Here is a 16,440-nt window from a genome sequence, read left to right as displayed (position 1 = left end):
CGAATTTTCTTCTTGTATGTGATCTGGTCCCATGTTTTCTGAGTCGGAGCTTAAGCTTTGCCAATAGCAGGTGGTGGTCTGATCCAACATCTGCCCCTCTCCGTACTGTCACATCTTCCAATGAACGTCTGAATCTTCGAGAGATACAAAAATGATCGATCTGATTCTCTGTCACACCATCTGGTGAGACCCAAGTTGCTTTGTGGATCCTCTTATGGGGGAACACTGATCCTCCAATCACCAAACTGTTGAATGGGTGTATTATAGAAACATTCAAAAGATTCAAACACTGACATACCCTCAAATATGATATGATATGACATCATATCATATCATATCATATCATAATATTAAATTATAATATGCTGGTTCAGCAATTTGTTTACTTTTTTTAATGCTTTATTTTCAAATTGCGTCAATTAAAAACGAGTCAACAACGAATGAAAATCTTACTTGATTGACATCGTGTCCCATCCCAATATTGTGTTGATGAATCACAACTGCACTTTGAATTTTTACATAGAAGTGGACTGCTGCATTCTAAGTCAGAAGTACAACTCGATTGGTGAGACTTTTCTGTAAAAGAATATGAAAGAGAATAATAATATGGTTACAACTATTCATGCGATATTGACACATAATTTGGCTGGATCACCAGATAAATGAATGTCAATATAATATGAGAAATGTGCACATCTCGGGTGTAAATAATAATGAGAAATTGAATGTAAGCTTTAACTTAATTACAAAATCAGATCAATTGAACGTTTCGGGTTTCAACAAAACAGGATGAATGAAACACCACAGATGAATGCGATGATGTGGTAGTGGAGTGTTTAAGATGAATAAACAAAACATTCTTACATTACATCTCGGGTGAAAACCCATTGAGGTGAGCTAGATTGTTCAAGGGAAAATATTGTCTCTAATTAAAAATACTATTAAAACCGCCCAATTCCAAAACAAAAACACCGATGAGATTTTTGGTATTGTAACTGAAGTTAGGACCGATATAAGTAGGCCAGAACTATCTATAATATTATACAAAGATGTTCCATTTTATAACTAGATAAAGAAATGGCGTCTTGGTGACTAAGCAGAAATCGTTTTAGCCCGTAGGCTAGTTGAATCTATAATAATATAGTATCTACAGACGGAATATATGTATGTTCAGTGCAGAAATCACAGCTTGTGTACATGTGTGTGTGTGTGTGTATGTGTCTGTGTGTGTATTTGTGTGTGTGTGAGAGAGTGTGTGTCCCGCCCATTTTTTCCTTTGAATTTTTTTTTTCAGAATACCTCACTCAGAAACAGAAAAAATAATCAAAGACAAGAAAAGGTACAAACTGATTAAATTAATTAATTAATCAATTACTCAATTAATAGACAAAATACATCTCGCTCTGTCAGAAAGCGATGAAATGATCAGAGAAAAAAAAATAATTTAAAAATTTCTTGCTTACAAACAATATATTCGAGGCAAAAAAGGATTTTTAAAAAAAGAAGAAAAAAAACGAGGGAGAGGATTCGAAACATTGCAGCAAAATGAGAAAAATAATTGTATGGTGGTCTAACCCACTCGGCTCTATAGTAAACAAAGACCTCCACGTAAGTTAAGGTTATAAAGTTCTAGAAATATTTCAAACAATATCAAGCAGAAATGTTGCCTCATGAGTTTAAATGTTTAGTTTTTGTTTATTTGTTGTTGTTTGTTTTTTTTTTCAATATATGTCCATGTATGTGATTAAGTGTAATAATAAAACATTACAGGATGATAACTGGAGTTACGTGTGACAAACAAATTTCCGCAAAGCTGAAGGGGAAAATATATACAACAATTGTAAAACCAGCAATGGTATATGGACACGTGACAGCAGCTACAACAAAGAAACAAGATAATGAAGCTGAGGTGGCAGAAATGAGGATGTTGAGATGGTCACTTGGCTGGACGAGAAAAGATAAAGTGAGAAATGGACGGATTCGAAGGTTGACTGAAGTGAAGTATGTATCAATAAAGATGAGAGAAGATCGATTGAAATGGTTCGGCCATGTAAAGAGACGAGAGAGGGAGAACGTGGTAAGGAAAGTATTGGAAATAGCGGGAAAGAGGAAAAAAGGACGCCAAAAGACTAGATGGTGGGATAAGGTAAAGGATGATATGAAAGAACTGGGCCTGGAGGAAAATGATTCGCTGAACGAGAATGCATGGAGATGTGGCATTCAGTATGGCAACCCTGCAAAATGCGGGATAAGCTGAAAGAGGAAGAATAAAACATTACACTGATAACTTAATACCGTGGATGCCAGCCAGATCACTACGCCGACGACAACAAACTGCTGACTCATTTGACACAAAAAGAAAAAAAGAAAAATGTCTTCTCCTTCTATATAATGTTACAAATTTTAATGCCCCCCCCCCCCCCTTCTCTCCCACCATAACCAATCCTGTTTAAAAAATATAGTTATAATAAATTATATTTATCTAATACGAGGAAGGGCAATTATTTTTTTTAATATTATTATTTTTCTCTGATCATTTGATTGCTTTCTAGATAAGCGATATATATAATATAGATATTTAATAATATATATATATAATATATATATATATATATATATATATATATATATATATATATATATATATATATAATATATTTACTTTTATTTATCTATTGAGTTAATTAGTTTTTACTTTTTGTTGCCTCTGATTATTTGTTCTGTTTCGGGGTGAAATAATAAGTCCCTGTTTCAAAGCGATATGTTTAAAACTGTTTACAAATTTTTTTTAACGTTAAAAAACTATCGGGGTGAAGATGGATATTACCATTTGCAATATTTCATTAAATAGTAAATGAGAGGGAGAGAGAGAGAGAGAGAGAGAGAGAGAGAGAGAGAGTGTGTGTGTGTGTGTGTGTGTGTGTGTTAGAGAGAGAGAGAGAGGGGGGGGGGAAGAGATCGGGAATCGAACCCGCAGTGTCGATTTCAAGTCTTTTGAGACAGACATACGTCTTAACCATTCGGCCATGCCATCCACATGATGACGATGCATATTATGTATACATAGAAAGCTACTACCCCTCTACTGATTTGTTATTTTAGTATTTTTTTAAAACTTTTATTGATATTTTATTTACTTTACACAGATATATCTTTTCATATTTCTATGTCCATTGCGAACGTTTTCGTATTCTCGGACGTGAATAAATGTATAAAAGAGCAGAGTTTCAAAAAAGCGCCTGTGTCTTTCACCATTCATTGTATTCATACGCGTCTGTAAAATAATCACAACGGATGCGAAGCGAGTTGTAGGCGACATGTCGTACAAAACTACTCACTTCATTTCTTGTTTTTACAAAACTTGAAGAAAAAAATGGAATTTTAAGCATAAATAACTCAATGACACATCCATTTATCCACTAAATCCATCGACGACCGTTATATTGTTGAGTCGAGTTCACGAAATGAGAGACCTTATCTTGAGATTGAAAGGTGTAAACAAGTCCCACCCACCCGCTGTCACCGTCTCTCTCCTAAAGCAATACGCTTCAACAGTCATAACGTCACTTCCCCCGTAATGACGCACGGTAACTTAGTAACTGGTTCTAAACTATCGGAACAATGGCGGACGCTCTTATGAAATATTTCTCCGACGAGCATAAAAGCGTATCCAGAGGGGAAAAAAAACATGATAAATCTGATCATGTTTTGACTTTTACACATTCTTATCACAAGACATATGAAAAGTTCTAGCCAGCATGAAGAATAAAAAGTACCGATTTTCTTTGTTTAGAACCACGATGGCCGCCGTTGCTGGCGACGTGACATCAGACTATATGTCAAAAGAGGAAAGAGGGGAGGGTGTAAACAACATCAACAACCCGTCAGTGACACTGACAAACCATTTTATCACTGAGTCCAAACAAAACTCAGCCAGACAGTCGGGAGGCCACCAAAGCACAACCCGTAACTGAATTTACAAGTCAAAGAGCGAAGAACAACTCAAAATATTGACAATAAATTTCCCAAGTTTAATGAGAAAACAGGAGTTTACAGTTATGAAACATTGCTGTATGAAGAGTGCTTAATACCAAACTGATTTTTAATTACCATTATGAAATATACAGGAAAACAATAAGGGGAGGTGTAATTATATTGATCAAAAACACAATTTTTAAAAATACCCTTATTGGAGAATTTGTGTTTTGTAAAATTGGCGGACACAACAGCCCAATAGCAGTCGTAGGTGTTGTGTACAAGCCTCCTGTCAGTTCAAACGAGGAAAATAATAACATCTGTAACCACATACATAAACTCAAAAGCCAATTCAACAACAACAAAATTTAGATCGGGGGCGACTTTAATCCCCCAGATATAGATTGGACCGGAAACCAAATCGACGGCAACTAGTATCCAAAGCGACTCAGTGAATCGTTCCTTGATACTTTCAATGATGTCAGTCTTCAACAACTTAATTTCGAGTCATCCCGAAAGAAAGAGACCCTTGACCTGTATCTCACAAATGGGTCAGACATGGTAAAACAGTGCACAACAGTGCCCCGGACTAGGTGACCATGATTCAGCATTTATTGTCACCACCCGCACCACTAAACCAAAACAAAAGGACCAAAACGCACAATCCATTTTTTGAAATCGGCAGATATGAATAAAATTAGATATGACTGTCATGTCTTTTGTCAAAGTTTTCTGAAAAATCACAAATCAACAATCTCGGTCTAATACATGTGGACTGAAGCAAAGAAATAATTATTCAACATCATAGAAAACAATGTGCGACAAAAATTACATCGCCAAACTGGAATAAACCTTGGATTGACGGTCGAATAAAACGTCTTATTAAACAGAAGCAAAACTGTTGCAGAAAGATGAAGAGAACGAAGTCAGATAAAGCACGCTTAAAATTTCAAGAATTGAAAAGGATAGTACAAAAAGAATGCCGGAAAGCACATATCGACCACGTGACATATCTTATTACTGGAGACAACAAAAAACAACTTTTTGGATACATTAAGGCGAAATCGAGAGTCGGAAACAACATCATTGCCAAACTGAAAGACAAGCACGGAACTTACCCCCAAGACTCTTTTAAAAAGGTAACCATCCTCAATGAACAATTTTTCTCCGTCATTTCGCGAGATTCACACGACGATCTACCTAATCACATTAAACAAAGTAATATTATGAATCAGAAAATCGCTGACATCCATGTGAACGCAAAGGGCATAACAAAATTACTCAAAGGCTTAAATATCCAAAAAGCAATTGGACCAGATGGAATTCCAGCACGACTTCTCAAAAACTCTGTGAATGAGATTGCCCCGGCGCTATCCCTTATATTCCAATCCTCACCTGACCAAGGAGTTGTGCCAAATGTTTGGAAGCACGCTGACATCGTCCCAATATTCAAAAAAGGAGACAAAACTACCAGAAAGCTATCGTCCAATCTCATTGACATCTGTGAGTTGCAAAATTTTAGAGCATATTATATACAGCTCAATTATGGACCACCTGAAAAAAAAAACATACACTCACTGACGCTCAGCATGGATTTCGAGCTCGACTAGCATGTGAAACACAGCTACTATCAACCTCCTTTGACTTTTTACAAACACTGGAAAATCGAGGACAGACAGACGCAATCCTGTTGGACTTCTCAAAAGCTTTCGACAAAGTCCATCACAGAAGTCTTAATACTTGATCTTTTATACAGGGCAATATCCACTAAATGTGCTCAAAGCGCTTTACAGGGGGTCAAGGGCCAATAGCAACATTTAACATGTAGGACGGGACATGAAGCCTGGTTGGCGACATTACAATTTTTTTCGGACTGAGACAACGCTGTTAACGGCCAGGTACTCATTTTACTCCTGAAGTCTGCTTCTTAAAATTAAGGAGTACGGGTTTGCTAAAAATGCCACCAACTGAATTGAATCCTTTCTGAGTAACAGCGTTTAAAAGTAACTGTCGAAGGTAAAGAGTCAAACATGACAAAAGTTGAGTTATAAGTACCCCCAAGGCATTGTTCTCGGGCAACTCCCCTTTATCATTTACATCAATGACATGCCAAAGGACTACACGTTGAAATTGTTCGTAGATGACAGCCTCCTGTACAGAAAAATAAAAAACGGGGACGATACTTTAATACTACAGCAAGATCTTAATAAATTGCAGTGCTGGGAGGCAAGATGGAAAATGGAATTTTACCCCAAAATGTGTCATTGTCCTCAGGGTACGAAGAAAAAGAAAAACATAATCGACTCCCACTATGAAATCCATAACGAAGCCCTACAATATGGGGAGAATGCAAAGTACCCGGACGTGACCTTGAACAGTAGTATAATAGTAGTAGTCAATACAGCTACTAAGGCAAATAGAACCATACGCCATCCTCAACAGACACATCCGCCACTGCCACCAACCTGTGGAAAAGAAATGCTATGAAACAAAAGTCAGGCCCATACTGGAATATAGTAGCTCAGTGTGGGACCCACTCACATCACAATAAATCAGTGAGCTAGAAAAAGTCCAACGTCGGGCAGTCGGTGGAATCTATGAGCGGGATATGAGCGTAATTCAGCTCATAAACGATCTCCAATGGAAATCGCTACATGAAAGACGTTCCATCAACAAACTCCTCATATTCCACAAAGCACAAAACGGAAAACTCGAAATTCCAACTAACATTTGAAACGGAATAACAATAAGACAAGAAACTCAGCATTTAATTTTGAAATCCCCCACTCAAGAAAAACCATCATCTTTACTCTTTCTTCCCCTTCACCATCCTACTTTGGAACTCCCTACCAACCAGTTGTAAACAAGCCCTTTCGACTGATGACTTCAAAAATCGCTCCCTGCTTCCTTCTAAAAACCCTGTTACTTAAAAATCGGCCGTACGATCTTCAGCCTAAAGCTTTGGCCTTAATGGAAGAAGAAGAAGAAGAAGAAGAAGAAGAAGAAGAAGAAGAAGAAGAAGAAGAAGAAGAAGAAGAAGAAGAAGAAGAGGCTGGTTATTCAAAATTATTACCTCTTTATCATCTATCGAGGCTTGTGCTCTTGAGCACGTTGTCGGTCAGCTCTGCAGTGCGCATGAAATCTGTGTTGCTATTTAAATCACATTTGGCCATTCTTAGGTTATTTAGATATATCATTCTTTGTCTTCCTCTAGCTCTCTTTCCTTCGATCACCCCAGATGTTACCAACTTTTCTATTCCGTCTCTTCTCCACACATGTCCAGAAACCGTAACTGCCTCTTTCTGATGGTATCGATCAACATTCTTCCCTCTCTCACCTTCTCCAACACGTCCTCGTTCGTATACCTGTCTGTCCGTGATAGCTTCACCATTCTTCTATACATCCACATCTCAAATGCCTCTCACCTCCTCGTACATTCTTTGTCAAGCGTCCACGTTACACAACCGTATAAAAGGGTATTTATAACATACGTTCCTACTACTTTCATTCTGGTCTTCAACTTTAGGTTTTTGTTTGACACAACTGGTCGCATTTTATGGAACGCGTTTTTTTGCTAGTGCTATTCTTTGTTTTATATCCTCTATGTCACGTGAGTCATGGGTAATGATAGTGCCTAAATATTTAAATTTTTTTACTTGTTTGATGGTCTCTCCTTTGCTTGACAAGTGGACGGTCGTGTTGTTGTCATTTTTTAGGCCACCATGCATTCGGTTTTCTTAATATTTAGTTTCAGGCCCATCTCTTCACTTTTGCACACCAGTATGGATATAAAATTTTATGCACGTTTTCTGGAGAGTAGGCCATCAGAGTACCATTGTCTGCGTATCTTATGCTATTCATATTCTGCCCTCCAATGACGACGTCTTTCATATCTTCAATTTCTTCGAATATTATTTCACTATATATGTTAAAAAGGTCCGATGATAAGACGCAACATTGTCTTACTCCCTTCTCGATGTTAAAGAATTCCGATGTTTCATTATCAAGTTTGACACACGCTGTTTGATTCCAATATAAGTTTTTCACAAGTCAAAGGTCTTTACTGTCTACACCGATCTTTTCTAAGATTTTGAAGAACGTTTCGTGTTGTACAGAATCAAAAGCTTTGGAATAATCAATGAAGCATAGATAAAGTGATTTTTGTTTTTCGATTGACCGTTGCATTATTGTTTTCAATTTAAAGATTGCATTTACTGTACCCTTTTCTTTAACAAAACCAAAATGCTCGACATTTATCTCTGGAGAGATCTTGCTCCTCATTCTTTTCATAAGTATTCTTAATATAATTTTTGTAGCCTGGATCATTATCCTGATTGTTGGTCACAGTCAATAGTTCCTTGGGGGGTTTTTTGGTATGGTAATGAATACCGATTGTCTTAAACTTTTGTCAGAATGTCTATTCCAAGATCGTCGAGGGCGTCAATCAATTCTATTGAAAAACTATCTTGGCCTACTGCTTTCCCCTTTTACATCTCTTTGCAAGCAGCTTCTACTTCTCGCATAATCTGGAAAATCGTGTTAACAGTAGAGATTTCTTTATCCAAGCAGGTCCCTCTTTTGTCATCCGGGTATAGATTTTTTATGTATACTGCCCAACGTTCCAAAATTTCTTTGTTATCAATAAGTGTATTACCGTTTGCGTCTTTAACGCATTTTCTTGCCATGGCTGGTCGTTTTCCACTTAGATCTTGTGTTGGCTGATAGAATTGTTTGGTGTTCGGTTGTTTTAGTCTTTCAATTCTGTGACAGTCATGATCAATATAATCTTCCTTTGCTCTCTTACACTCACGTTTTATAATCTTATTAGCTTATTTATATTCATTGTTGTTGCATTCTAGTTTCCGTCAGTCATTCATCAGTTTCAAGATCTTGTCATCCATCCATTTTTGTTTTGGTTCGTGTTTTTTAACAGATGGAATAGTTTCTCTTGCAGATTCTGTGATGCAGTTCCATACTTGATTCCAGTACTCATCTGTTTATATCTGAGGTCAAGTTTTCACTTTTTTCTTTCACACATCTTTGTAATAATTTTTTATTTGATCGTTAATTCTCAATAGATCTAATTGCAGTTTTGGTTCCACTTTCTTTTTCTTTATTTAAGTTTTATTTTTAGCGTGGCCTTGACAGGTCACTATTACAATCTGCCCTTGGAATAGTTGTTGCGTTGTGTACGATATTTCTGAATCGATGTTGGACCAGAATAAAGTTTATCATATTTTTATTAGGGCAACATGGGCTTATCCATGTCTACTTCTTTCTATCGTGGTTTTTAAACCATGTATTGACAATAGTAAGGTTTTCCGATCTGCACCAGTCAACAAGTCTTTCCCCTCTATCATTTTTGCTACCTAGTCCGTTGGGGCCAACGATATTTTCAACTCTCTCGTTACCAACGCTTGCATTAAAATCACCAATTATTAAAGGAATTTCATCAAATTTACATTGTTTTCATGCCTGTTCCATATCTTGATAGAATGTCTCAATTGTGTTTTCGTCACTGACTGATGTTGGGGCGTATATTTGAATAATATTAACATTAAACGGGTTTCCGTTGTAATAATGTAACACGCCTGACCGGCGAGTCTTGTTTTTGTTGGCTCTTTCATTTACGTGTTTTGAGTGATTTTTATCTGACATTTCACCTGGATTTTAATACCATCTGATTTGTGATAGTCTTGTGGTTTTATTGATATACATTTTAACGATTTCTAACAAAGGATTTTTCTAAAATTTTAAAATTTAAGTATGGATTTTCCAAAGTCGAACATAGTTTTAAACTGCTATTTGTTTTCAGCCATATTGGAAACTTTATTCACTGTGCTATATGTTACAACTTTTAACAGCTACCGTGTACATCAATCTATTTATAATACTAATTTTATGAACAGACTCAGAGGGGGTAGACGAAAACAACGCCCTATAACCACCGTCATTGGTCATCGGCCAACCCCACGTCCGATCCCCCTACGACCTCGATCCTCGCTTCAATTTATCAACACTCGTCCCCCATCCAATCTAATCACTCCAATGAATAATCCTCACCGTTCCTTGTCAAATGTCAGCACTGTCCGTGACAGTCAGTATGAAATTAACGACCACCATGACAATAACTCGCAGCAACAGCACCGTCTTGAGCAACAACAACAACAACAACCTGCACGTTGTGATCATACGAGTATAAGAATCGGATTACTAAATGTTAGATCGTGCCGTAATAAAACTCAAGATATTATTGACATTATTGAAGATCATAAAATTACTATTTTTGTCATCTTGGAAACATGGCTTAATCATTCATATGATGATCCAGTTATGAAAGCAATTACACTCGATGGCTTTTGTATTAAATTATTTCCACGCATTGGGAGGAAAGGAGGTGGAATTGCAATTATTGACAACTTGTCACTCTTTGGCAAGATATCATTCCACCATGATAATTTTAGAAGTTTTGAGTACGCTGGATTTGCCATTCATGAAAATAATTTTAAAAAGTCTTTTCACTGTGTCAATCGCCCACCACCAAGCCAACAAAACAAAATATCAACAATTGATTTTTTATCAGAGTTCGGAGAATTTATGTCTATGCAATCCATAAACAAAAAGCATAATATTTTAATAGGTGATTTTAACATTGATTATTTCGGAAACAAAAATGAATCGAAAGTATTTCGGGAGCTTATTGACACAAACAACTATATTCAACGTGTAAGCGGTCCTACAAACAAACATGGCCACACAATAGATCATGTCATTACAGACATTGAACATTCTCTCTCTTCACCTGTCTCAAATATTGATAAATTAATCTCTGACCATCATTTAATTGTGTTTTGCGTTTTATTTCCAATGAAGCACGAAGCAAAAAAGATGATAACATCTCGTAATATGAAGAATATAAACATGAACATTTTTAAACAAGACATTGGCCATAACGTTAAAAATAAATATGGTGCAAATGGTCTCCACGAGTCAATTGTTGGTACGGTGGACAAGCATGCTCCCTTAAAAACTAGAGCAGTATGAGTAAGACGTCAAGCACCCTGGTATAATACTGAAATAAAATTGAATGGATTAGCCAGGAGGCGGGCAGAAAGAAAATGGCTCAAGTCCAGAGATACTGTCGATAAGAAGCGGAACATCGCGGCTAGAAATGATGCGAAAGCCGTCAATTTCAGGGCCAAAAAGAAATTCTATGAAGACAGCCTCAAAAACGTGGGACGTTCGAGACAATTCTTTGCCTTGACCAAGGAATTGCTAGGACAACAGACGCAATCAGCTCTCCCATCTTTAATCGATCGTGCAGATCTACCAACTCGCTTTGGTCAATATTTTAAAGAAAAAACGGATACCATCAGGAAAGAACTCTCATCTGAATCGATTCATACAACATTTGACAAGTTTCAAGGTGATTCATTAACACATTTTTCAAAGATTACTGAAGCTGACTTATGTGATTGCATTATGTCGTCTCCAACTAAAAGTTGTGATTTAGACCCCGTAAATACTGCCATTGTGAAAAAAAGCATTGATGTAATTTTGACACCATTTTCATGTATTGTTAATAATTCGTTGCAGTCAGGTGCTGTACCAGACATTTCCAAAGTTGCTCATGTCAAACCCCTTTTGAAAAAACCTGATCTCGATAAAGAGAACTTAAAAAACTATCGCCCTGTCTCTAATCTTCCTTTTCTCTCTAAGATCTTAGAAAAGCTTGTTTTGAAACATTTACTGTCTCGTCTTAAAAATAATTGTCTTGAAGAAAAATTTCAGTCTGCTTATGGGCAACATCATTCGACGGAAACCGCACTTGTTAGGGTTCTTAATGATCTCCTCTCTGTTATAGACAATGGTTCATGTTCTTTGCTGAATTTGCTTGACCTATCGTCTGCTTTTGATACTATTGATCACAATCTTCTTCTCAAGCGTCTTGACATTACTTATGGTGTGTCTGGTGCAGCGCTTGATTGGTTTAGGTCATATTTGTTTAATCGTAAACAGATTATTACGGTGGATGAATATAGATCTGAGAAAATCTTTCTTGATTGTGGGGTTCCCCAGGGTTCAGTACTTGGACCCGTTCTTTTTGTTCTGTACGTTGGCCCTCTGTCTAAAATCATCAGAAGTTTCAGTCTGTCTTACCATCAATACGCTGATGATACGCAATTGTACTGCGTTTCCAATACGAGAAATTTACAAGAAGTATCTGCCAATAGTAAAAATTGTATCCAAAGTGTTAAGAAATGGATGAATGAGAACAGACTGAAACTGAATGATGATAAGACGGAGGTGATGTATGTGGGGAACAGGAAGTGGAAAAGTGAAACAGATTTTAAGTTGGGGGATGCCTCCATTCAAATTGTTGACAAAGTGAACAACCTTGGCACATTCTTAGACTCTGGACTGTCGATGGAGCATCAGGTTAATAATTTGGTTAGATATCTCTTTTTCCAACTAAAAAAGATTGCCTCCATTAGACGGTTCATGTCTGAGGATGTGACCAAGCACCTGGTTGTGTCCCTCGTACTATCGAAATTGGATTATTGTAATGCTCTGTTGTTTGGCGTTTCGCAATACAATCTGAGACGTCTTCAGATTGTCCAAAACAGCGCTGCCAGACTAGTATTCATGAAGCGTAGGTGCAACTCTGCCGGACCTCTACTTCATGACCTGCATTGGCTGCCTGTTGAGAAAAGGATTAAATTCAAAGATTGTGTTTTAGTGTATCATTGTCTTGAAGGTACTGCCCCTTCCTACCTTTCGGAACTAATTGAAAGATATTCAAAACCACGCCCCTTACGTTCGGCCAGTGATTCCACAAAACTAGTTGTCTCTCGAATTCGGAAAAATGCTGGAATGAGATCCTTTTCTCATTTCGGACCCTCTATTTGGAACGCCTTACCGCAGAGCATTCGTGAAAAAGAATCTTTGTCTATTTTTAAACGTTCGCTTAAAACATATCTGTTTCGATTTTAGTAGATGGTATGAGAAGCATGATAGGTTTGGTTTGTGTTGTGTTGTGTGTGTGTGTGTGTTTGTGTGTGCGTGTGTGTGTAAATGATTATGTTTCAGCTAAAGTAATTTGTAATTTAAGCGCTTAGAATCTGGTGTCTCGGAGTTATAGCGCTATATAAGTTTTCAGCATTATTATTATTATTATTTTCCTTTCAACTTTACTAAGATAACTATTTCTGAGATTGCAACATGATCTTAATAGCACTTTGATGTTGATTTGTCTAAAAGAATTCCAACTCCTTTCTCATGATGTTTTCCACCTGCATAATACAATACAAAATCATCTTCTTTAACTACTCCTTCTCCCTTCCACTTCGTTTCTGAGATTCCATGGATGGTAATTTGGAACTCTTTCATTTCTTGAATAACGTTTTCAAATTTTACTAAATGGTTTAATGTACGTATATTCCACGTGGCCAATGTGATTGTTTCATTTCGCACCAGTTTGAAACGTTCAACGTGTTCGGGACAGCTGATGTCCTGGGAAAGTTTGTTAGTGACGGTGGTTTTCCGTTGCCTTCCGTCATGTTATTAGTAGAATTTAAATTATTGCAGTTTAATTTGACTGATTTGTTTTTGGTGTTTTCTTTGGCTTCTCTTTGTTTTGGTTTTTGTTTCCTTCCACCTTTATTTCCTCTTTTTGATATTTTTTTGGATGCCTTGAATAATTCAAAAGATCTCAAAATGTTCACTATTTCTAAATTGGGTGTATTATTAATTGTGTGTCGTATTGTACATAGATGTTGGGGTGAATAGTTATAACAAAAATTAGGTGTTGTCATTTTCGATGTTCATCGTCGACCTTTGCAATAAGATTAAAATAGCTCACTGTTTTTTTCCCTTCAAATCGTAAAACGTAAACAAAAATGGTCTTAATAGATGATAAAATCCTTGCAAAAATTTACAAAACTTTTAAATATTGCTCTAAATTAATCGTTTAAAATCCACGAAATTTCGTCAAGAGCAGCACAAAGTCAAAAGAATTCCTCTGAATATGAAATAAAATTCGTCTTATAAATTACTTCTTATCCGTCTTATAATCGGGTGTTGGTTCTTGGTTATCGAGCGGTTACAGGAACAAGAAACGCACACACACACACACACACACACACACACACACGCACATACACACACAAACAATAATTTTAATATTATCGAGTCTAAAATGGGAAGATTGAAATGTTTATTAGACAAGACAAATTATAAGCCCTGTATATTGATTAAATAACCCGTGTCTCGTACTATAAGTATGGCAACAAAAAAAAGGCATCAAGCAATAAGCGTCAATTGTGATAGACAATAACAAAGATAGCACTGTAAATTGAACTCACTGTCTATGCACTGATCAAGTTTGCCATCATAGTAATGGCGGTCGTGTAGTGGACACAAACACGTCTTATCCGTGCAGGTTAGTTTTTCCTTACACACTGACTCGCATGACTCTCCAAATGCTGGAACTGTAACAAACGAAACGTAAAAGATGTTTGCATTAGTGGTGCACAATGTTAATATTGTAAAACCAATATGGCGGACTGCCTTACTTTAGATGGCTGTAATACTCTTAAACAGTCGTAACGTCACTTCCTTCCTAATGACGCATGGTAACTTAGTAACACTGGCTCTAAACTATCGGAACAATGGCGGATGCCCGTATGAAATATTTCTCCGGCGAGAATAAAAGCGTATCCATAGGAAAAAAAACCCCATAAATTTGATCATGTTTTGAATTTTACACATTCTGATCGCAAGGCATATGAAAAGTTCTAGCCAGTATGAAAAATAAAATGTTTTAAACCTATATAATGTCCCGAATGGCTTTTGTTTTCTAAACATGATTTAGCATTTTTTCTTAGAGATCATATCGCACGTGTGAAAGAAAGAAAGAAAGAGAGAGAGAGAGAGAGAGAGAGAGAGAGAGAGAGAGAGAGAGAGAGAGAGAGAAAGAGAGAGAGAAAATAAGTAGGAGTGAAATATCTGTTCAATCTTAGTTATCGTTTAACATTATAACAAGTGTAACTAAATGACAAATTGCCATATTTATGAACAATAAAGATCTATTATTATTATTATTATTATAAATAGTCATAGATAGTAATTGGATTCAATAGTCTGATGTCACGTCTGCCCAGCAACGAGCAACAAAGAAAATCGGTACTTTATATTCTTCATGCTAGCTAGAGCTTTTTTACTTGTCATGTGATTCGAATATATAAAAGTCAAAACATTTTCAGATATATATTGTTTTTCTCCTCTGTATACACTTTTATGCTCGTCGGAGAAGTAGTTCATAAGAGCGTCCGCCATTTTTCCGATAGTTTAGAACCAGTTACTAAGTTACTATGCGTCATTACGAGGGAAGTGAAGTCACGACTGTTGAACCTTATTGTTTCAAATCGTCCGAAAATTGGAATTACCAAACACACACGCGCGCGCATACACACAAGCACACACACAAGCATACACAGAAGCACACACACACACACATACACACACACACACACACACACACACATATATATATATATATATATATATATATATATATATATATATATATATATATATATGTATATCCTTTCTTTAAAAAATATAGCATTGTGGAGAACATTGTGCTTATTTGAGTCAATAAAAAAAAATGATACGGCGCACAACTCTACTGAAAGACTTGAAAATTAGAAATGTATTTTTTACAGATAGATAAACAGATAACTTGATTTCCTTTTATAATTTAAAGTCAGTTTGAAAGTTCGTTGAGTCAAACAGATATCATAAAATATGTACCGACGACACTAACACTCTCAAAAACAGCCAATCTGGACACTGTAAAAAGTTGTCAGTCTGGCGTTTTTACGCTAATCGTTGCATTCGAAATAATGTATTTACTTAATTACTTTACGGAAATCAGAGCTACACTAAGTTTTCAACAGTTTTCATCTATTTATGACATCAAGTATTATTATTGCCCCTATGATGCTTTCAGTGTGATGGTTTCGGGTGGATAGTACCCCGGTTTAATTTCTTTGGTAATAAATTCAAAAATAATAATAATAATCTAAAAAATCTAAATTTAAAAACAGAAAATAGAAGTTGCATTGAAGGTAAAATATAAGGTTTTAGAAAGACCTTATTAAATGTTATGAACAGTCGGGTGGCTCCGTAGCGCAGTGGATAAGCTGTCAGACTCTAACCTTGAAAGTACTGGGTTCAATCCCATTGTGGACATTTTTTTTAAAGTTTACTTTATTGAGATAGACATCATTTTTGTTGTTATAGTTACTGGACATATATTTAAAACCTTAAATCAATCTATTATTATTATTATTATTATTATTATTATTATTATTATTATTATTATTATTATTATTATTATTATTATTTTTAATATTATTATTATATTTTATTTTTTTTTTAATATTATTATTAATATATTAT

General features: G+C 36.0%; 1 protein-coding gene across 2 annotated transcripts in view; it reads right to left on the bottom strand.

Moving 5' to 3' along the window:
* Nucleotides 1–16,440, bottom strand: part of LOC144968878 (uncharacterized) — a 139,823-nt gene that overhangs the window by 111,233 nt on the left and 12,150 nt on the right. For both annotated transcript variants that reach the window (XR_013644679.1, XM_078907693.1), the window contains exons 4-5: nucleotides 14,340–14,465; nucleotides 454–576 (exon numbers count right to left, since the gene is read on the bottom strand). Coding sequence is in view for 1 of the 2 variants with exons in the window: in XM_078907693.1 (XP_078763819.1) it covers nucleotides 454–576; nucleotides 14,340–14,465 (249 nt within the window). In the remaining variant the exon portion in view is untranslated. The remainder of the gene's footprint in view (nucleotides 1–453; nucleotides 577–14,339; nucleotides 14,466–16,440) is intronic.

This window comes from Berghia stephanieae, chromosome 3 (genome assembly GCF_034508935.2).
Source record: "Berghia stephanieae isolate SIO BIC M18660-M18661 chromosome 3, UCSD_Bste_1.3, whole genome shotgun sequence".
In the NCBI taxonomy this organism is placed as follows: Eukaryota; Metazoa; Mollusca; class Gastropoda; order Nudibranchia; family Aeolidiidae; genus Berghia; species Berghia stephanieae.
This window is presented reverse-complemented; position numbering and strand designations above follow the sequence as displayed.